The sequence below is a fragment of the Rutidosis leptorrhynchoides genome, chromosome 9 (assembly GCF_046630445.1).
Source record: "Rutidosis leptorrhynchoides isolate AG116_Rl617_1_P2 chromosome 9, CSIRO_AGI_Rlap_v1, whole genome shotgun sequence".
In the NCBI taxonomy this organism is placed as follows: domain Eukaryota; kingdom Viridiplantae; phylum Streptophyta; class Magnoliopsida; order Asterales; family Asteraceae; genus Rutidosis; species Rutidosis leptorrhynchoides.
Genome location: NC_092341.1, coordinates 370810536 through 370834636, shown reverse-complemented (window position 1 = coordinate 370834636; position 24101 = coordinate 370810536). Strand labels below are relative to the sequence as shown.

Sequence of the window (24101 nt, the reverse complement as noted above, 5' to 3'; positions counted from 1 at the left end):
TTAAGTTAAAAATATGATTTTTAAAATTCGTCGTAAGTTGAAGACTAGGTCTTTGAACCGAAATTACTTTACCCGAGGGAGGGACGAAAACTTTTATTATCATTATTTTTAATCTTATTGAATTAAAGTATGCCAAAAACATTAAAAAACCCCAAAAATCTTAGCTTTTAAAACAATCGCTACAAAAAGACAAATTTTAAAATTTTGTCGAGGGACGGACTAGGACATCGATCCGAAACGACCTCGTCCTAAATAACAAGGGAAACAAAATTTTAAAATTAAGTACTTAATTGTTTCATAAGTTAATGATTATATAAAAAAAAAAAAATGGCAAACTCCGCGACTCGCGGAGTTTGAAGGGTCCAAACACCGCGAGTCGCGGAGGGACCAAAACCCAGAAAAAAATAAAACGTAAAAAACAGATCAGTTCACTCCCCCACCCAAAAATACTGCGAAGAACAGCGAAAAAACCCACGAAAAACCCGAAAAAAACCCCCAAAATCACAATTTTTAACCGTTAATCACCAAATCTTTTACTAAAATCATGTTGAGAAGGATGCTATCTAGGAATTACTCAAGAAAAACGGTAAATTTCTACACCTAAACACCATTTAATCCGAAATTTGGTGTTCTTGAGCAATTTTTTCCCCAATTTGATTTTGATGCTTTTTAGTGTAATTATGCTTAAATTGTTTATGTATTATGCTTGTATAACCTAGATTGATGCTGTTTAACATGATTAGAAGCCTTAAACTTCAAATTTTGAGTAATCTATGGTTTGTGTTCTTGAGCAAATTTGAGGCTTTTTGATATAAACAGGTTATGGCCGATTTTTGTCATGAATTGTTGCTAAATTAAGTAGTGTAACATGTCTAGGTAGTTAAATGATACAAACTTTGAGCCTAAACATGATTTTGAGAATTAAAGTGGACTTTTTCAAGTCTAAAATTCATGAACTTGATTTTTGAAAGATAATGCCATTTGAAACTTGTTTAATTGCTAGTAATGATTATTTTGACATGTTATTTGAGTTGAATGCTTATGAACTTGGCGAACATTTTCGTATATGCTTATTTGAAAAAGTGTAGATTTGATAAAAATGTGAAAATGAGCTTAAGTTTGATATACATTGATTATGTCATTGTAATTATTTTGATTGATGATTTTGCTGACACTAATGCATATTTGGATGCACAAAAATTGTGTTTGATGTGTTTTGCAGACTGAAAGGGGTGAATCTTCATCCCAAGCTCGCAATGCTCCTGCTGAGAATGCGGAACAACAGGAGGTGGATAACTACTACAAGCAGGATATACCTCATCCAGTCATGACCTTTTCTGATATGCACTTGGAAGAGTTGCACCCGAACCTGAGATTTGACAGACTTTGGATAGATTATCCAAAATATCAAAGGGGTTTGCATACTCTTCATTCTAAGGTTGTTGAGGTACCGAGGGTCATAGAATGGGGACCCTTAGAAGCTGTAGAATTGGCTGGGCCAATTAGGGAATTACTTGTACAGAGGTATGGTAATTCTACTTTTAATGACTGGGTACGTTTATTCACCATGCGTAGACCTGTATATAAAGTATGGTGTGAAGAATTGTTATGTAGTATAGAATTAAATGATCGGGTATCTAGTTTAACCGACCGATCATTTATTAGATTTTTGTTAGGCGGTTCGATGCGCCACATGTCTTTACTAGACATGGCTCAGGCTTTACGTATATATACGCCTGAGGAGTTAGCATCTGCTGATTGTAGAGGGTTGATGCTAAACGGTAGAAAGATAGATGAAAATTTTGATACACACGGTGTGTGGAGTCAAATGACAAGCCATCACCTTTTCAAAGGGGGAAATTACTCTTATTTGGATATAGATAGAGCCGAATTAAGAGTGATTCATAGGTTTTTAGCTAATTCGATTACACAAAGGGGTAAGAACAAGGAAAAAGTAAATGAACAGGATTTGTTTTACCATATGTGTATTCGAGACCCACAAAGCGCTGTAAGTATACCGTATTGTGTGGGTTATTATTTATCAGCTATGGTTCGGGGGATGAGACCGCATAGTATAATAGGAGGTGGTATTTTTATTACTTTGATTGGTGAATATCTCGGTGTGGATATAAGTCGGGGGGGATTATTAGTAGAAGAACCAGAACCCCGCGATACTATAGGTTTAAATGTATACCATGGTGCGAAAGTTTTGAAGAGGCGAAATAACGCCGCAGTACAATACCATGGTAGACATCCACAAGTTGAGAGAAACCAACAGCAAGGTAATGTAGGAGGGGGGAATGAGATGCAAGAAATGCAAAGGTTTATAGCTTCTCAGGAGTACGAAAATGCTAGACAGAGAGCATTTGAAGATTGACAAGTTCATCAGAACCAAATCATAGCTCATTGCCAACATATAGGTAGAAACTATATTCCTACACCGAAACCCATCTTCCCTCCCTGGTCTATAGAGATGCAGCCACCGTATCCTACGTATAACCCTGCCGAAACATTCTATAGCACCTATGGTTATGCCTGGAACCCCTATTGGTACCAGTATCATCCATAGTATACTTAGTTTTATTTATTTTGTAATTTGTAATGATTGATAAGTTTAATACTTTTGTTAATATTGTAATAGTCTTTATAATTGTCTAACTTTTATTCTTAGATTTTAATAATTTTTGAATGTGGGGTAATATACCAAACTTCAAAAATATGTATATATGTTTGCAGTTTATCTTATGTACACAACAGGGTAAAACAACGCATTTTCAAAAACTGGCATTAAGTTCAGCAAAAGCAACTAATTTTGACGACAAGATGCAAAATATATGTGAAATAACAACAAGACGGAATGAACAAATGATGTGCACCATTTATCATTCAGCAAACAAACGCCAATATATTTGGAAACTTTGGTAAAATTTAATCATTTTCACACAAATCACCCTCAATAATTTAAATTGTTACTGATTTCTTGCAAATGAGGGCATTGCAAGATCTTAAGTGTGGGAAGGGGTTAAATTCTTTCGGATTTTAAAATTTTTATCTTAAACACTTGGTTACCATTAAAAATATTAGTAAAGCAGTAGTTGTATTAGAATCTAGTGCTCTCTGATAATAAAGAACAGCCCTAGTCTTATATACTGACTACCCAATTCTAGTAAAATTTTTCAATTAAATGAACTCAAAATCATGTTTATACATATTTATGAACGATAAAACTAGGTTTTAACACCGAAATTATTGTTACCTCGGAAAGGTCATAAATTGAGAAACAAACCAAAATGTTAAAATTCATTTAAAATAGAATAGAGGACGATAAAAAGGAAAATAAAAGCCAAGTGTGGGAAAATTTACCAAGTTATCTTAAACGTATATCACATATTTTTGTACAAATAACTGAAAATACTTTTGCTTTGGACTAAACTAAAAAGTTTTACCTGATTTACTGTAAGAAAGATGGATCTACACGATGAATCAATTCCATCATTAAAAGGAACTAAAGTCTTCAGAAAAAGAAACGCACTTCTTGATTTAGGTCAAGAAGTTGTCGTCCAGACCAGCTGTAGGTTGACGAAAAATCTAGAAAAGTCATCACTAAAATCAGCAGGAAATCCACGGACCTCAGCATTAAACAGGGTCGCCAAGTGGTCAGATTTATCCTAACCATGAGAAGGATTTATCTCGTACAATGGGGGGGGCACCGTGCAAATTAGCTTGATAAGACTAATGAATCAGATCCCCAGAAAGGATAATCTCCTTAAAGATTAAAAATCAGCTTTTAAGCCTGATATTACTCAATCCTAGAGATTGACCTTAAAGATTGAGAATTCAAACTCATGGAATTCAATGATATCTAAACTCGAGCTTGAACGAGAAAATATTTTGATCAAAATTACAAACCGATTTGTTTTTTGAAAACCCTATTTTCAATGCGTTCATTACCATTGAACGTAAAATCCTAGGAATTCACCTGGAATTCATTAGGTCACCTGAACTAAATCGGGTGTCAACCGTAAGAACGGTGGTTGCATAGTGGTCAAAGACAGGACCTTGTGCCATACCGAAAAATTATAAGGGTAAGCTTTACTATTGCTCCTACCAAGGATAGTAATTGCGTCCGACACGTTATAGACCATAATTAAAAGCATGTCAGGGGACATTGCCTTAACAGTTGCTTGTTCAACGCTTTCCTTTACAACCGGACGGTAGTTTACCGAAAGGTAATATACGGGACAAGTAAACTGGACGTGTTGCTTTCCAAATACAAGGTTAGCAAGTGGGTGACACAAAACCGCAAGTTTTGAGCTAAAATTTTCAAATCTGAAACCCACCAAACCCACAAAAATATTTTGCAAACACCGGTAAAGGGTTATTCCGGAAAACTTATCTAGGGTAAAAACTAGATTTAATTTTTAAAAGATCAAATGTTTTCATAAAGATCCAATTTCCTTGATGGATCTAAATTTTTATAGTCATGTGGGACTGTAAACCATATCGTTACTACCATTGTTTATACCGCCGTATAGAAAATCACTGATGTACAAAGTGTGAAGAATAAAGAAGTGATTCTAGTATTTCAAGACGATATTGCTTGAGGACAAGCAACGCTCAAGTGTGGGAATATTTGATAATGCCAAAAACGAACATATATTTCATAGCATTATTCCTCAAGAAAGACAAGCTTTTAGTTGCAATTGTTCTATTTACAAGTGATATTCATTTAAATAATAAAAGGTGAAGACAAAAGACAGATTCGACGAATTGAAGACGCAAACGACCAAAAAGCTCAAAAGTACAAAAGAAAATCAAAGAGGTTCCAATTATTGATAAGAAACGTCTCGAAATTACAAGAGTACAAGATTCAAAACGCAAAGTACAAGATATTAAATTGTACGCAAGGACGTTCAAAAATCCGGAACCGGGACCAGAGTCAACTCTCAACGCTCGACGCAACGGACTAAAAATTACAAGTCAACTATGCACATAAATATAATATAATATTTAAATAATTCTTATAATTATTTAATATATTATATTTATTTAAAACCGTCGGTAAACAAAGAGCCAAACTCCTCTGAGCTGTAAAAGCAAACTCCGCGACTCGCCGAGTTTGAAGGCCAAAAAGGCCGCGAGTCGCGGAACCCCAATTTCTGAAACTCCCTATAAAGCTCGCGCATTCTGATCGTAAAAATTCACCAAAAAATATATCCATCTCTCTATCTATATCGTATATATTTATATTTATATTTTAATTTTAATTTTAATTTTAATTATAATTCTAATAATAAGGGTATGTCAGCGAATGTTGTAAGGGTGTAAGTCGAAATTCTGTCCGTGTAACGCTACGCTATTTTTAATCATTGTAAGTTATGTTCAACCTTTTTATATTAATGTCTCGTAGCTAAGTTATTATTATGCTTATTTAATCCGAAGTAATCATGATGTTAGGCTAATTACTAAAATTGGGTAATTGGGCATTGTACCATAATTGGGGTTTGGACAAAAGAACGACACTTGTGGAAATTAGACTATGGGCTATTAATGGGTTTTATATTAACTAAACAATACCTTGTTAATTTAATATACAAACTTATAATTTGACGTGTTTATATATAACCACATACGCTTGACTGGGTACGGTAGGCGGGATATCTATAAATACCAATAATTATTCATTTTACCGGATACGGAACTGGATTAATAGTTAATAAACTTGTTGAAACAGGGGTGAATTACATTCAAGGGTAATTGATGTAATTGTTAACAAAGTAGTAAAACCTTGGTTTACACGCAGTCGATAACCTGGTGTATTCATTAAACAAAGTATTAAAACCTTGTTACAATTCGAATCCCCAATTAGTTGGAATATTTGACTTCGGGAATAAGAATAATTTGACGAAGGCTTTCGCTCTTTATATTTATGACTGATGGACTATTATGGACAAATCCGTATGGACATATTAAATAATCCAGGACAAAGGACAATTAACCCATGGACATAAAACTAAAATTAACACGTCAAACATCATGATTACAGAAGTTTAAATAAGCATAATTCTTTTATTTCATATTTAATTTCCTTTATTTTATAATTAATTGCACTTCTAATTATCGCATTTTTATTGTTATTGTATTTAATTGCACTTTTAATTATCGTACTTTTTAATTATCGCAAGTTTATTTTATCGCACTTTTATTATTCTCAATTTCATTATCGTTATTTACTTTATGCTTTAATTTAAGTCTTGTATTTATTTTTAATATTTTACATTTGGTTTTAACTGCGACTAAAGTTTTAAAATCGATAAACCGGTCATTAAACGGTAAAACCCCCCCATTTATAATAATAATATTACTTATATATATATATTTGTATTTTTATAAAAGTAAACTAATATAGCGTTAAGCTTGGTTTAAAAAGATTCCCTGTGGAACGAACCGGACTTACTAAAAACTACACTACTGTACGATTAGGTACACTGCCTATAAGTGTTGTAGCAAGGTTTAAGTATATCCATTCTATAAATAAATAAATATCTTGTGTAAAATTGTATCGTATTTAATAGTATTTTCTGCTAAAATTTAATAGTATTTTATACCCCTTAGCTTTGACATCAATCAATAATATTCATCACAAATTACAATTTTATTAGATTGTTCTCACTCATACCTGTGCCATCTTTGACGAAAACTGTGATGACCCGAAAAATTTCTACTAATTTAAACCAATTCTCTTTATGATTTAATATTATGTAAATATACATATATGTATGTATATATATATATTATAAGATGTACAAGTAAAAACGACTTTCCTACAGTAAAACATTAATTGCTACAGTAAAAATGAATTTGCTACAGTAAAACACTATTTGCTACAGTGAAACCGTATTTTGCTACAGTAAAACACTATTTGCTACAGTGACACTATTTGCTACAGTAAACACTATTTGATGTCGACGAACTAGCAAACAAAAACGGAAAAGGCGGCCATGCGATCGCATGGCAAAAACACTGAAAACTCATGCGATCGCATGAGCTACAGTAAATCGAAAAGTAATATAAATACGCAGTTCGTTCGACGAATTTTTTTCAAATTAAACTCTCAATATTTATATTTATATTATAATTATAATTTTAAATTTAAGTTTAATAATAATAAGTTATATACGAGGGTGTTTTAATTCGGGTTTCAAACCGCTTTAAGCTAAGGAAATATTAGGTATTATTCGGGGTATTGTTCTTGAATCCAAGGCCAACCATACAGTCGTCTACCATCATTACGTCTACGCAATTTGCCTACAATATTGAATCGCAATATTGAACTGTGAGTTATAGTCTCCCTTTTTAAATACTTTAAATATTTTTGGGCTGAGAATACATGCAATTTATTTTAAACGCAATAAGACACAAGTACATACAAAATTCTACACTGAGTTAAACCGAAAATCCCTTAGCTTTGGTAACTAGTAGCTGCCAGTACATAGGATATGGACTGGTGGGCGCGAATAATTGTATATGGATCCATAGGGCTTGACATCCCCGTCCGAGCTAGAGCGCTAGCCTTTTAACGGACGTATGTTATTTGAGTTTAAGACACGTTGGTTTGCGTGTATTAAAACGAATGGGGTAATTATCACTATAGCGTTAAGTTTAGTTACCAGGGTGCTCTGTTACGTAGAATCTATTGATAAACTTTTGATGAAATCTTGTGGTCTATCTTTATACATGTTTATGACTCGAGCAATTAAACCTATAACTCACCAACATTCGTGTTGACTTTTTAGCATGTTTTATTCTCAGGTCCTTAGAATGCTTCCGCTGTGATGTGCTTGTTGCCTGCATGGAGTCTCTCATGCTTTGTACAAAGTTTATTGCATTCAAAATAAAACTGCGTTGTGTAATAAATAACTGGACTGTGATGTCAACCTGTAAATTAAAGACTTATGTATTTCGGGGTTTTGCTTATACCTAAGCACTCGCCCACATGTTTATAACTTTCTATGTTTAGAAAGTCACTTATTTTAATGAATGCAATATTTTATCAAAACGTATCATATAGAGGTCAAAACCTCACTGTGGAATCAATGATTAACGTGCCGCGTCAATAGCGATTTTGACGGGTCGTTACAGTTGGTATCCGAGCTTGAGGTCATAGGGAACCAGAAATTTCATTAGTGTGTTTAACTGGTAATTGTTAGGATGCATTAGTGAGTCTGGACTATGACCATATCCGTTTTTACTGATTTTTGCTTATTATTTGGTTAAAAATATTATATGTGATATATTTATATGCTAACGTAATTGTTGTTTCAATTATGTGATAGATGACTTCCTCTAATCCTATCATTTTGTACGACTCGGAATCGGACACTGAATCTATTCTATCCACAACTGAAAAGGGCGTTCCAATACCTATTAAAGAAGAAATTGTGTTAGCCGGGGAATCTCAACTCCCGGTAAACCCAGAGGAGGTTCCAGTTCCACCCAGCTTTAGTTTTCCGGAGCCACAGTATCGTTGGCATGGACCCATGATCCCTGGAGTAAACGAGGATCGTCCATTTCTAAACAAATATGGACATTGGTCCAGATATACCGCCGACGGGCGGGTTGTGCCGATTACGCCTGGCAGATTTCGGTTCATGACCACCGGTACATTTTCTTGCAGTTCGTCATCATATTCTCCTACACATGACTTAGACAGTTCGTCATCAGACGAGATCAGTAAGGAGGAGGATTTCGCTAATGAAATAAAAGAGATCACTAAGGAGAAATTCCAACTTGCTATAGATAATAAAAACAACCACAATAATAAAATGTCCTTAATTATTAAAAAAGAACAGGACCATTCGATCCGTAACCACCCTTATTGTATTAAACCCACTGAGGCAACGGGTACCTCAAAACCCCAACCAAAAATAAAATACACTGCCAGAATGTCTGTCGGACCATGTGCACACAAACAATTGGCAGAGAGAACCAAATGGGAAGAAGTTTCTGATAGTTCTGAATAAACGACCTCGCAACCATAAATCTTCCATGCGCTATTTTATTGCTTATGTGTGCTACTCTATCTTGTTATGTAAAATAAGCATATGTAAAATATCAGTATTGTATGGTATTGTATTATTTTGGTTTATTAATAATAAATGCATGGAATGATTATTTGTATTATTACTACTTCTTATTATTATTATTACATAATAATGTAGTAACTCGCTATAATTTTTCATAGTGGAATATTATTAGGATTTTAGTAGTTAATTCCTTGTAATAGCTATTATGTATGAACTTAACGGGTAGGTAATACCCTAGAAATAATTATAAAATGCTAATAAGAAGAAAAGGCTTTTATAATAATCGGTTCATATTATTAATATGCTACGATTAACTATTGACAACTCATTTTACCTATAATATTCTATATGATTAAATTATATCTGTTGTGTTTATTGAAGAAACATGTCTCAAATGTCGGATGCTGAGTTTGAGCAACTAGTCGAGAAGCGTGTGAATGAAAGAATTGCTGCAACCGAAGCAGCAAAAGCAACAGCTGAAGCAGCAGCCAAAGCAGCAGCCGTAAACACAAATTCACGAAACGGATGCTCATACAAAACTTTTCAAGGATGCAAACCACAGACGTTTAGTGGAACTGAGGGACCAGTCGGTCTAACCCGATGGTTTGAAAAGATGGAGTCCGTTTTCAAAATCAGTAATTGTGCGAACGGAGACAAGTCAAAGTATGCTTCGTGCACGTTGCAAGATGGTGCACTTACTTGGTGGAACAATTATGCTAAAGCAGAAGGAATAGATACGGCATATGATATCTCTTGGGAAGAACTGAAAAAGATGCTAATCGAGGAGTACTGTCCTCGAAACGAGATCAGAAAAATGGAATCTGAGTTACGTAATCTGAAGGTTATCGGCGCGAATCTCAATAACTATGAAAAGCGTTTCATGGAACTAGCCTTGTTGTGTCCCGAATTGGTGCCAAACGAGAAACGAAAGATAGAAATGTATATTGACGGTTTATCGATCAATATCAAAGGAAATGTTACATCGTCCAAACCGAATACGATGCAGGAAGCCATGACAATGGCACACCAACTCATGGACCAGATCACAGAGAGTTCGATTAAGGCACCAATTACCGAAGTCAAGACAACTGAAGGAAAGAGGAAATGGGAAGACTATAAGGGCAAAAGTGCTCACCTGAAGAAACAAGAAACTTTTAAAGGTAACCAAGATGGGGCAACTGCAAGTCCAAACTATAAGGGACCCCATCCGTTCTGCAAAAGATGTTACACACATCATGCAGGTTATTGCCAAGTGGTCTGTGACAAGTGTAACAAGAAAGGACATGTGGCGAAAGATTGTTATGCCACCGTTTCTGAAGTAAAGACAAAACTGACCGATGTCAAGAAATGTTTTGGATGCGGGAAGTCTGGTCACTTTATAAATCAATGCCCTGATAAGGAGAAGAACAAAGAACCCGCACGTTGGGAGGGCATTTAATGTTAGTGCCAGTAAAGCACGTGAGGATCCTAATCTTGTCACGGGTACGTTTACCGTTAATAATCAACTAGCTTCTATTATGTTTGATACGGGTGCTGATAGAAGTTATATGTGTAAAGACTTTAGTTTTAAACTAAAATGTGCATCATTACCTCTAGACGATAAATATACTATTGAATTAGCTAATGGTAAACTGATAAAAGCCGATAAAATTTGCCATGGTTGCGAAATGAATCTTGCTGGTGAAACCTTCAAAATCGATTTGATACCCGTAGAATTAGGAAGTTTTGACGTAATCGTTGGCATGGACTGGATGTCCAAAACAAGAGCGGAAGTTGTTTGTGCTGAGAAAGCAATCCGCATCCCTCGTAAGGATGAAACGTCATTAATAATTTATGGGGAGAAGAACAACTCAAAACTGAACTTTATCAGCTGTATGAAGGCCCAGAAACTTATAAGAAAAGGTTGTTATGCTATTCTGGCACACGTAAAGAAGATCGATACGGAAGAAAGAAGCATTGATGACATGCCGGTTGTAAGAGAATATCCCGGAGTATTTCCAGAAGAATTACCGGGGCTACCTCCACACAGATGTGTAGAATTCCAGATTGATCTCATACCAGGAGCTGCACCTGTAGCCCGATCTCTATATAGACTTGCACCTTCAGAAATGCAAGAATTACAAGACCAGTTGCAAGAATTATCGGACCGTGGATTTATTCGTCCTAGTTTTTCACCTTGGGGTGCTCCTATTCTGTTCGTCAAGAAGAAGGATGGATCTATGAGAATGTGCATAGATTACCGAGAATTAAACAAATTAACGATCAAGAATCGGTACCCATTACCGAGGATTGATGATTTGTTTGATCAATTGCAAGGATCAAGTGTTTATTCTAAGATTGATCTACGCTCCGGATATCATCAGCTGAGAGTGAAGGAAGAAGATGTTCCTAAAACAGCGTTCAGAACCCGTTACGGTCACTATGAATTTTTAGTCATGCCTTTTGGATTGACTAATGCTCCAGCAGTATTCATGGATCTAATGAATCGCATCTGTAGACCGTATTTAGACAAATTTGTCATTGTTTTTATCGACGACATATTGATTTACTCGAAGAACAAGGAAGAACATGAGCAACACTTAAGACTGGTACTGGAGATACTCAAGAAAGAAGAATTGTACGCAAAATTTTCGAAGTGTGATTTCTGGTTACAAGAAGTACAATTTTTGGGCCATGTTGTCAGTAAACATGGAATTAAAGTTGACCCCGCCAAGATCGAAGCCATTAGTAAATGGGAAACCCCGAAGACTCCAACACAAATTCGCCAATTCTTAGGTCTTGCTGGTTACTACCGAAGATTCATTCAAGATTTCTCTAGAATCGCCAAACCCTTAACTGCATTGACTCAAAAGGGAAAGAAGTATGATTGGTCCACAGAACAGGAATCCTCATTCCAGTTATTAAAGAAGAAGTTAACGTCTGCACCCATTTTGTCATTACCGGAAGGAAATGATGATTTCGTGATCTATTGTGATGCTTCACGCCAAGGTTTAGGATGTGTATTAATGCAACGCACAAAAGTCATCGCATATGCCTCACGACAACTAAAAATTCATGAAAAGAACTATACGACGCACGATTTAGAACTTGGAGCAGTAGTTTTTGCACTCAAAATATGGAGACACTATCTATATGGCACCAAGTGTACAGTGTACACCGACCATAAGAGTCTTCAGCATATTTTTGATCAAAAACAACTCAATATGAGGCAACGTCGCTGGGTAGAGTTGTTAAACGATTACGATTGTGAAATCCGTTACCACCCCGGAAAAGCTAATGTTGTAGCTGATGCCCTAAGTCGAAAAGAAAGAGTAAAACCTCTTAGGGTCCGAGCTTTGAATATTACAATTCGTACTGATCTCACAAAGCAAATTCAAGCAGCACAGTTAGAGACTTTAAAAGAAGAAAATGAAAAAGGCGAAATGAGCAGAGGGTTAGAAAAACAGCTTGAAGTAAAAGCCGATGGAACCCTGTATTTTGCTGATAGGATATGGGTACCAAAACATGGTAATCTAAGGCAACTAGTACTAGATGAAGCACACAAAACGAGGTACTCAATTCACCCAGGAAACGGGAAAATGTACCACGATCTCAAGAAGTTTTATTGGTGGCCTAATATGAAGACAGAAATTGCTACTTATGTAAGCAAATGTTTGACGTGTGCAAAGGTTAAAGCTGAGCACCAAAAGCCGTCAGGATTACTGCAACAACCAGAAATTCCACAGTGGAAATGGGAAAGAATAACCATGGATTTCATTACGAAATTGCCAAGGACTGCAAGTAGTCATGATACTATTTGGGTGATAGTTGATCGTCTAACTAAATCAGCTCACTTTCTACCAATAAAGGAGACAGACAGTATGGAGAAATTAGCACGCCTATATTTGAAGGAAGTAGTTTCCAGGCATGGTGTACCCATCTCTATCATATCTGATCGCGACACCCGATTCACATCACGTTTCTGGCAGTCATTACAAAAAGCATTGGGAACTCGATTAGATATGAGCACCGCTTATCACCCACAGACAGATGGTCAAAGTGAAAGAACAATACAAACATTGGAAGACATGTTACGGGCATGCGTGATTGACTTTGGAACCAGTTGGGATCGACACTTACCGTTGGCAGAATTTTCATACAATAACAGCTATCATACGAGCATCAACGCAGCACCATTTGAAGCACTTTACGGTAGAAAGTGCAGATCTCCTATCTGTTGGAGTGAAGTAGGAGAAAGACAACTTACTGGACCAGAAATTATTCAAGAAACCACCGAAAAGATCATTCAAATACAACAGCGATTGAAAACGGCCATGAGTCGCCAAAAGAGTTATGCTGATGTAAGAAGAAAACCGCTAGAATTTCAAGTGGGCGACAAAGTCATGTTGAAAGTGTCACCCTGGAAAGGCGTTGTACGATTCGGTAAACGAGGAAAGCTAAGTCCTAGGTACGTAGGACCCTTTGAAATCACCGAAAGAATTGGAGCAGTTGCTTATCGATTAAAGCTACCGCAAGAACTTAGTAGTGTTCACGACACATTTCACGTGTCAAATTTGAAGAAATGTTTAGCTGAAGAGGATGTCGTAATTCCTCTTGACGAAATACGAATTAATGATAAACTCCATTTTATCGAAGAACCTGTTGAAATCATGGACCGTGAGGTCAAACAATTAAAACAAAGCAAAATACCGATAGTTAGGGTTCGTTGGAACGCAAGACGAGGACCCGAGTTTACTTGGGAACGTGAAGATCAAATGAAGCAAAAGTATCCACATTTGTTCATTGATATCGCTCATGAAACAGGTACTACTCAAAATTTCGGGACGAAATTTTCTTTAACGGGGAGGTACTGTGATGACCCGAAAAATTTCTACTAATTTAAACCAATTCTCTTTATGATTTAATATTATGTAAATATACATATATGTATGTATATATATATATTATAAGATGTACAAGTAAAAACGACTTTCCTACAGTAAAACATTAATTGCTACAGTAAAAATGAATTTGCTACAGTAAAACACTATTTGCTACAGTGAAACCGTATTTTGCTACAGTGCTACAGTGAAAACGAGTTTGCTACAGTGATTTGCTACAGTAAAACGCTATTTGCTACAGTAAAACACTATTTGCTACAGTAACACTATTTGCTACAGTAAACACTATTTGATGTCGACGAACTAGCAAACAAAAACGGAAAAGGCGGCCATGCGATCGCATGGCAAAAACACTGAAAACTCATGCGATCGCATGAGCTACAGTAAATCGAAAAGTAATATAAATACGCAGTTCGTTCGACGAATATTTTTCAAATTAAACTCTCAATATTTATATTTATATTATAATTATAATTTTAAATTTAAGTTTAATAATAATAAGTTATATACGAGGGTGTTTTAATTCGGGTTTCAAACCGCTTTAAGCTAAGGAAATATTAGGTATTATTCGGGGTATTGTTCTTGAATCCAAGGCCAACCATACAGTCGTCTACCATCATTACGTCTACGCAATTTGCCTACAATATTGAATCGCAATATTGAACTGTGAGTTATAGTCTCCCTTTTTAAATACTTTAAATATTTTTGGGCTGAGAATACATGCAATTTATTTTAAACGCAATAAGACACAAGTACATACAAAATTCTACACTGAGTTAAACCGAAAATCCCTTAGCTTTGGTAACTAGTAGCTGCCAGTACATAGGATATGGACTGGTGGGCGCGAATAATTGTATATGGATCCATAGGGCTTGACATCCCCGTCCGAGCTAGAGCGCTAGCCTTTTAACGGACGTATGTTATTTGAGTTTAAGACACGTTGGTTTGCGTGTATTAAAACGAATGGGGTAATTATCACTATAGCGTTAAGTTTAGTTACCAGGGTGCTCTGTTACGTAGAATCTATTGATAAACTTTTGATGAAATCTTGTGGTCTATCTTTATACATGTTTATGACTCGAGCAATTAAACCTATAACTCACCAACATTCGTGTTGACTTTTTAGCATGTTTTATTCTCAGGTCCTTAGAATGCTTCCGCTGTGATGTGCTTGTTGCCTGCATGGAGTCTCTCATGCTTTGTACAAAGTTTATTGCATTCAAAATAAAACTGCGTTGTGTAATAAATAACTGGACTGTGATGTCAACCTGTAAATTAAAGACTTATGTATTTCGGGGTTTTGCTTATACCTAAGCACTCGCCCACATGTTTATAACTTTCTATGTTTAGAAAGTCACTTATTTTAATGAATGCAATATTTTATCAAAACGTATCATATAGAGGTCAAAACCTCACTGTGGAATCAATGATTAACGTGCCGCGTCAATAGCGATTTTGACGGGTCGTTACAAAAACATTTTTTGAAAGCTTCTGTAATAAGATTCTTTCAGAATTCCTTCTTCTTGGTTGAGGTCCGGGTTTCATTCTGAAATTTTTTAGCTCTGCATCAATATGTCTAATCAGTGGATCTTGCTCTGTATTAACTTCTTCCATCAACATTTCTTCATCAACATCGTCAGAAAACTCTGCAACCTTTTCTGCTTCATTAACCTTTTTAGACACTCCATCTTTTATTTCTTGAACCACAAAATCTTCTTCTTTATCCACATTTTCTTCTTCGTCTTCGTTCATCACCATCTGGACATCATCATATGAAACATACTCTGCATCTTCTTCAATCACTGCATCTTCTTTTTCATTGATGTTGTCATGAACATTTAAATTTTCATCAGGCTTTTCTTTTTCAACATCCTGTTCATTAACAAACATGAATAACTAAATGTGGTAAGTAATTTAAAAGTCTAGAAAAAAATAACATTTAGTTAAATCAGTTACCTTTATGTGTTTCGATTGTTTCACTATTTTTTTGGTGAATTTCTGATGTTCAACATCCTCATCATCATCAACATCCTTTTCATTTTCACATTCCCCTTCATCAGCACCTTCCACTAAATTATCAACTTCCCATTCATCAGCACCTTCCACTTCATCTTCATCATCAGCCCTCTCATCAACATCTTTTTCATCTTCATCATTCTCTTCATCATCAACATCTTCTTCATCATTATCATCATTATCTTCATCATCAACATCCTCACTCTTTTCATTTTCCTGAGCCCATTCATCATCACCTTCCACTTCATTATCACCTTCATCTTCATTATCAGCCTTCTCATCAACATCCTTTTCATCTTCATCATTCTCTTCATCATCAACATCTTCTTCTTCATCATCATCATCATCATCATCATCATCATCATCATTATCTTCATCATCTTCATCATCAAGCTTTTCTTTTTCCTGAGACTTCTCATTAGCACCTTCCACTCCATTATCACCATCATCTTCATCATCAGACTTCTCTTCATCATCAACATCATCTTCATGATCAGAATTCTCATCAACATCCTCTTCATCATCTTCTTTCTCTTCATCATCTACATCTTCTTCATCATCATCATTCTCTTCTTCATCATCATTATCTTCATTAACAACATTCTCTTCATCATCATGCTTTTGGTTTTCCTGAGACTTCTGATTAGCAAACATGAAATATAAAATGTAGTAAGTAAGCATTTAAATATTGTAAGAAACATAACATCAGTTAAATTAGTTACCCTCGTTCCTTTATCGTCTGATTTCCGTTTCTTTGTGATTTTGCTGTATCCTATTGTGCTACTTATACCCCCTTTTCGACCACCGTGTTCCTTCCCCACATGAGTTAACAAGGCATCCCCGCCTTCTTTATCCGTCCTAACCTGGAAAAAAAAACACAAGTAATCAATTATAGAAAAATTATGAGTTGGTTAGTCTAAAAATTCAAATATAAATATATTACAATTTTCTCTATAAGCGGCGCAAATGTTTCTACTGCCGTCTTCCCTTTGTCATCCTGCTTCATCCTGCCCAGCACGTAATACCTCGCTGCAGGATCTTTGATATTGTGGTATGGTGTACGTTTATGAGGATCATTTGCTTCTGTATCCCATTGTGCTTTTTTCTCACGATATCCCGAATGACCAACTCGAGCATACTTTTCTTTTTCTTTCTGTAAAGCATTTTTCCTGCCTTTTTCTCTTAGTTCCTACACAGTTTTAATGCGATTAAATGCCTTTTTCAAAGCGTTACAATATCACAATGTACCTCCAAACCTGATACAAATCAGGTTGAATAGCACTTACTCGTCTAGCAGGCGTATCTTCGATTTCACAAAAATTTTCCCATTGTTCTGGAGTTATGAAATCGTAATCTTTTACTTCCACATAAGGAAGCTTGCCTTCATCCATATACGTTCTTAACTTGTGCTTGAATCTCGTAAACGCTGTGTTGCATTTTTGCAGTGTTGTTTTTCGTGCAAAATTGTCTTCAATATTATGAAGTTCCTGTATAACGTAATCTAATATAAGTGTTGAATGTTGTAACATATATAAATAAAAAGTAATTAAACAAAATCTTAGATTTTAATACCTTTATTTTGCTCCATAAAGTTTGTTTTTGATTAGGAGACACATGCTTCCAATCCTTTACAAGGAAATCACAAGTGCTCCTAGTTAAGACGCCAATGTTGCTCGAAAAAATAGCTTGGGTTTTTCCAATAGCTTGGCCAAACTCGTCAAATTCAATCTTCAACTGAACAACCGCTGACTTCTTTTTCAGTTTATTTACACTCCTTTTTTTATTTTTTTGTTACATCTGTACACAAAATGCAATAGAAAAGATACACATCAAATGCAATAGAAAAGATACATATCTAAGCACCTGCATATACAAATTAAGATAATAGTACAACAAACACAAGCTTATACACCTTAATATCATTTCAAACACATGCAGTCTTATTATTGTGTTATGAATAACATAGAAAACATATCACACATACACAATATACAATAACAAGGAAATTGACCGAACTCATAACCAAACCCATTTCAAAGACTAAATGCGCGATAATAATATTCACGTTTTTTTCTGATAAAAAAAGTAATAAATTTAGATTATCAAATATACAAAATTAATTATTAATTATAATTAATGATAGGAATTAACCTTTGAAAAACACTCTTTTTCTCTTGTAATAAGTTGCTTCGTGTAAGGCATGGTAGCAAAGTAGAATCGTGCAGAGACCGAATCTAAAATAGAACAGAAATCGAATAGGGCATCGAACAATTAGGGTTTACAGATTCAAGTGATTTGGGTTACTTCGCGGTTTTTTTAGAACACAGACAGATAAAAACTCAATTGAGGTAACAAAAGAGAAATGATAATGAGGTAATGGGATTATGATCGATAAAAACTCAATTGATTTTGATTTGGGGTTTTTTTAACAGTAGACGATACGTGATATTTTTATAGAAAATAAATGTAAATCAGTCAGGTTAACACAATTGCTTAGATGGTTAGGATGTTGCTTGGTAGAGAGGAGGTCGTGGGTTCTAGTCCCTTTTCCAACTTTTTACATTCTTAATTATTAATAATGTATTAACTTTTTTCAATGTTGCTTGTAGATGGATCGGAATACTTGGATGTACGAGATAGGTCGCGCTACCTCTGAGTTTATGGATAGTGTAGATGAATTTATTACAGTTGCCGAGACTGATCAACTAGAAAAAGGAAACACCGCAATTAGTTGTCCTTGTAAGAAATGCAAAAATGCACGGTGGTATGCTGATTCAACCGATATCAAAAGTCATCTAATTGCACACGGATTTATGAGAGGGTACACATGTTGGTCTTTTCATGGTGAGTCATTAGCTGACCTTAACTCGTCTATTTTGGATAACGATACCGATAATGAAGAAGATTCATACAATAGTGACAATAATGTTAATTTTGATGACATGTTTGACGATTTGGATATGGAGGATAATGTTGCTGATAAGTATCATGATAGATTACAACAACTATTTGTTGACGCTGAAAAACCTTTATATACCGGTTGTATGAATTTTACAAAACTTTCCGCCGTGATACAACTGGTTAATTTAAAATCAAACAATGGTTGGAGCGACACAAGTTTCACTAGCCTGTTAAAGTTGTTGAACAAAATGCTACCAGAAGGTAATGAGTTGCCGGTTTCAACATACCAAGCAAAGAAATTAATGTGCCCAATGGGATTGGAAATACAGAGAATACATTCTTGTCCAAATGATTGTATGTTATACAGGAATGAAGACAAAGACCTTCATCAATGTAAGGTATGTGGTACATCTAGGTATAAACGTGAAAAACTGACTGATAATGTTGATAGTGATGTGTCAGAAAATGGACCTCCTGCAAAATTATTGTGGTACTTGCCTATCATACTAAGATTAAAGAGATTATTTGCAAATGAGAAAGATGCAAAATTATTACGTTGGCATGCTGAAGATCATAAAAATGATGGTAAAATGCGACATGTGGCCAATTCACATCAATGGAAAAATTTTGATAAAGATTTTGAAGAATTTGGGGATGAGATACGTAATATAAGGTTCGGACTCAGTTCAGATGGAATTAATCCGTTCGGAGATTTGAGTAGCCGTCACAGCACGTGGCATGTTCTTCTATGAATTTATAACCTACCGCCTTGGCTATGTATGAAAAGAAAATACATAATGATGTCTCTTTTGATTCAAGGCCCAAAGCAACCTGGAAACGACATTGATGTTTATTTGCAACCATTAGTTGATGAAATGATGGAATTATGGAGTACCGGCATACACGTTTATGATGCATACAAGAAAGAATACTTCCAACTACGGGCAATGCTTTTTTGCACCATTAATGATTTTCCTGCTTATGGTAATTTGTCTGGATATAGTACGAAGGGGAAAAAGGCATGTCCTATTCGTGAGGAAAATACTCACTCGATATGGCTCACAAATTGTAAGAAACTAGCATTTATGGAGCATCAGAGAGAGCTTGCTGAGAATCACCCGTATCATAAAAAGGCAGATTTATTTGATGGTACTATAGAGGATAGAAAACTACCACCACCATTGGATGGAGTAACTACACTCTCCAAAGTTGCTAATATAAATGTTGTGTTGGGAAAGAAAGGTTTTGGTCCCCCAAAAGGTATTTGGAAGAAAAAGTCTATTTTTTGGAAATTACCCTACTGGAAGCATTTACGAGTCCGACATTGTATTGATGTATAACATATTGAGAAAAATGTGTGTGAAAGTTTGATAGGGTTACTGTTGAACATTCCCGGAAAAACAAAAGATGGAATTAAAGTTAGAAGGGACATGGAATTAATGAATATCAGACCAGAGCTACAACCTAAAGATATTGATGGAAGGTCCACCAAGTTTCTTCCTCCGGCCTGTTATACTATGTCGAAGGTCGAGAAAACTAAATTTTGTCAATGTTTACATGGTATTAAGGTTCCATCAGGATACTCTGCTAACATTAGGAAGTTGGTTTCGATGAAAGATTTGAAGTTGCTTGGTATGAAGTCACATGATTGTCATGTACTAATGACCCAGATGATTCCTATCGCAATTCGTGGAATTCTACCCAACCGTATTCGACACACAATAACAAAACTATGCTTATTTTTCAACATGATTCATTCAAAGGTGATTGATCCTGATGTGCTGGATGAATATCAAAGAGATATCATACTTACTCTTTGCGAACTCGAGATGTACTTTCCACCTTATTTCTTTGATGTCATGGTTCATTTGCTATCTCATATTGTAGGAGAAATAAAGGCATGTGGTCCAGTTTTCTTACGGTATATGTATCCATTTGAAAGATATATGGGTATCTTGAAAGGTTATGTAAGGAACCTTAATCGACCAGAAGGCAGTATCGTTGAAGGATATGCATCCGAAGAAGTGATCGAATTCTGCACAAACTATATGGATGGGTTTAAAAGTGTCGGGATTCCACAAAGTCGGGCTATTCAAATGTGAAGGAAGACTATCAGGTCAAGGGACACTTGGACGCAAGACGGGCTATTCAAATGTTGCCGATTATCAAGAGGCTCATTTTAATGTCTTACAACACACTACATCTATTGATCCGTTCATACAAGAACACATGTCGTTCTTGAGACAACAAAACCCTAAAAAGAGTGCAAAGTGGTTGGTAAATCAACATAAAATAACTTTTTCAGAATGGTTGAAAGACAAAGTTAGGAGGACACTTCCAAATATTGATAAAACGGTTGAAGCTTTGGGATTCGCCCCTAAACATATGTTCCAATATCAAGGATATGACATAAATGGGTATACCCTTTACACTAAAGCTCAAGATAAGAAGAGTAAAACGCAAAATAGCGGTGTCATGGTGATAGCCTCGTCGAAGGAATTCACCATGGTCAATCGTTACAGCACATATCATAATATAGAATTCTTACATACATTAGTAAATCTAAAACATAAATTGTTCTCCGGTGAGGAACTAAAAAAGTTATCAAAACATGTACACGTGTAATTCGTACATAGACTATAACTACTCCACAAATTAGAGTTATTAAAGCTGCACTATCAAAAGACTATTGACCCTAATGAGATTGTTAAAGTGGGTGGCTTCCATCCATGACCATGAAAAAACTCTTATACAGACATGAGTACCCAATCATACACCTCTCACCCACTTTGTACCCATTCAAAGCCACAAAGAACTCCCAGCCTTTCAAAACAAAAAGTTTTTTTTTGGTTACATCTGTGGCCTGTTTTATATCCCACCAATGGAATGTCCCTTCCATATCCAAGCATATATAGGTGCAGCCAGCCTCGAGTTCTCGGATGCGGTTAAAGTCCTCAGGTAGTTCCTAAATGACATTGACATATTATTTGTTAATGATTTCATAATTATTTGTCATTGCTATATACACAAATACGTTTAACTGTTTCTCTAAAAAAGTATCTAACTCACCCAAAAAGTTCCCCTTGGTATGTCGAAGAAGATGTATGTGACATCAACGGTGCTCCATATGTTGTACCTTTCAGCTCTATTCAGCTGGTCAAGGGCGAGTGCACGTGTTTGACTAGTAGAGGCATCATTGTTTCCAGCTGTATTTGTGATTCAATTCATTAATATGCAAACAAAGAACAAAATACTCAATTACATCACAGATCAATTGTTAGATTTAAAATGGTTAGATAAAATGTATATGCTGTCATTTTCAAACCTAAGCAAACTATATTGGTATTGTAGCTTGAAAGTTCACAATACATATTGCTGTAACATAAATCAAACCCTAAGTAACCTGTTGGGAATCTGCAGATAATTAGCAAATAATATATACATGTGCAATATCATAAATGAACATTTGGTATGAACTTAAAGGTATAACACAATAAATTTACAGACTCACACATGCATGAGTGTAATTCCAAAGAAAAACACTGATATTATATATGCACATAACTGTGAGATAAAATCGATTCATGTTCAAATAAAAAAGCATAAATACATGTGAAGTGTAGATCTGTTGTTTGATTTTAATGATTTACAATAAACAAATGTGATGATAAACCTTGTTCTAAATTGTTTAGATTTTCAATTCGGAAAACCCTGTGCTTACAGTTAATAAACAACAAATTTTGTTTTAGAAAACACATTAACCTGAGATCGACATGGCGGGAGATGGTTGTAGTTGATCGCTATTGCAAGTACAGAGATGGTGGCAGGTGAAAAGATACTCAGTATGAGGTACTTGAGAAGGTGAGGGATTTTTTGTATTGCCTTTTTTTTAAACAGATATTTTTTAAAATACGGGATCATTTTTGCCTGGGCCGGGTCAAGTAGCGTATTACGGTGTATTAAAAAATACCAAATATTTTACTATTGGTAAAATACCTAAACTTCTTCATCATCATATCAGCTTAATGGCCAAATCCCACCATTTGGTCTCGAAAATTTCAAATTAACCGCCAACCTAATTAACACCACTAATAGACACAAAACAACCCGATCATAATTGAAACAAATCGCCAGTCTCATTCACTATTTTATTATTTTCACAAACCCTAGCAGTGATCCATACTCCTTCAAATCGCTACTACAAACCATCAGTTAATCATTTTGATATTTTGCGATTACATAGTACTATACACAATCCCACGAACTCTGTAGGTAACTGCAGAAACCCCCTAAATTCGATAAATTCAAGAACTTGATACATCAAACATCATGGTACGTTTATGATTTCAATTCTATTGTATGCATACCTAGAACTACTAGTATTGTTAAGGTATTAGTCTTGTTATTATTGTTAGCTTCTTATTATTGATTTTTTTAATGTATACAGAGCCAAAACAATAGGCCTAAACGAGGAGTTGGCAAACTTAAAGAAAAACCAGTGATTCCATTTGTGGTTGAATTTGAGGAATTTTGGCATGCTATAGGAAAATATCAAGCTTTGTTTACCAGTAACATAGGTGTTCTTACAAGGCGTAGGATTGATTTTCTTGAGGATGATTGGAAAGTAGTATCTGATGATGAGAAAGACGCGTTATGGTTGGACACAAAGGTATCAAATCATAACTTATAAGAATTTTGTTTCATAAAGGTATCAGAATTTGTTAAACTAATGTTTAATTATATATATGTAACAACATTTACAGCAACATCATTTTATCGAAGATGATTTTGCGAAGAAACAAATTCTTCATCATTGCAACGGGGCTTTTAAGAGATTCAGGGCCAAGTTAAGAATGTATATGGTTCAAGGCAAGCTTCCTTATGAAGAAGTTCCAGATTACGGTTTCATAACTCTAGTAAAATGGAGAGAATTTTGTGCATTTGAAGACGCACCAGCAAAAAGGGTTAGTGTTATGCATTTGCTTTTAAAAATGTATGGAATTACATTTTTAAATTGATGGCAACTAATGTGATTTTTAATCTCATGCAAATTGTAAAGGAATTACGAGAAAAAGGCAGAGCAAATGCCTTGAAACAATCAAAAGATAATTACGCCCGTGTAGGTCGTTCAGGTTATCGAGGCCATAAAGAAGAATGGGAGTCGGAGAAAAACGATCCTGAAAGGCGTACCGTATACCACGATATCTCCAATCCTGCT

General features: G+C 35.3%; 2 protein-coding genes across 2 annotated transcripts; both read left to right on the top strand.

Annotated features, from left to right (window-relative positions):
- The first annotated feature begins 18479 nt into the window (after positions 1 to 18479).
- LOC139869324 (uncharacterized) lies at positions 18480 to 19635 on the top strand. Its single transcript, XM_071857637.1, has 2 exons — positions 18480 to 18509; positions 18592 to 19635. Exons 1-2 carry the CDS (start codon positions 18480 to 18482, stop codon positions 19633 to 19635), a joined length of 1074 nt encoding a protein of 357 aa, XP_071713738.1.
- A 48-nt stretch (positions 19636 to 19683) lies between these two features.
- LOC139869323 (uncharacterized) lies at positions 19684 to 21508 on the top strand. Its single transcript, XM_071857636.1, has 4 exons — positions 19684 to 20143; positions 20258 to 20538; positions 20647 to 20833; positions 20949 to 21508. The coding sequence occupies exons 1-4, from the start codon at positions 19684 to 19686 to the stop codon at positions 21506 to 21508; spliced, it is 1488 nt and encodes a 495-aa protein (XP_071713737.1).
- Positions 21509 to 24101: the final 2593 nt, after the last annotated feature.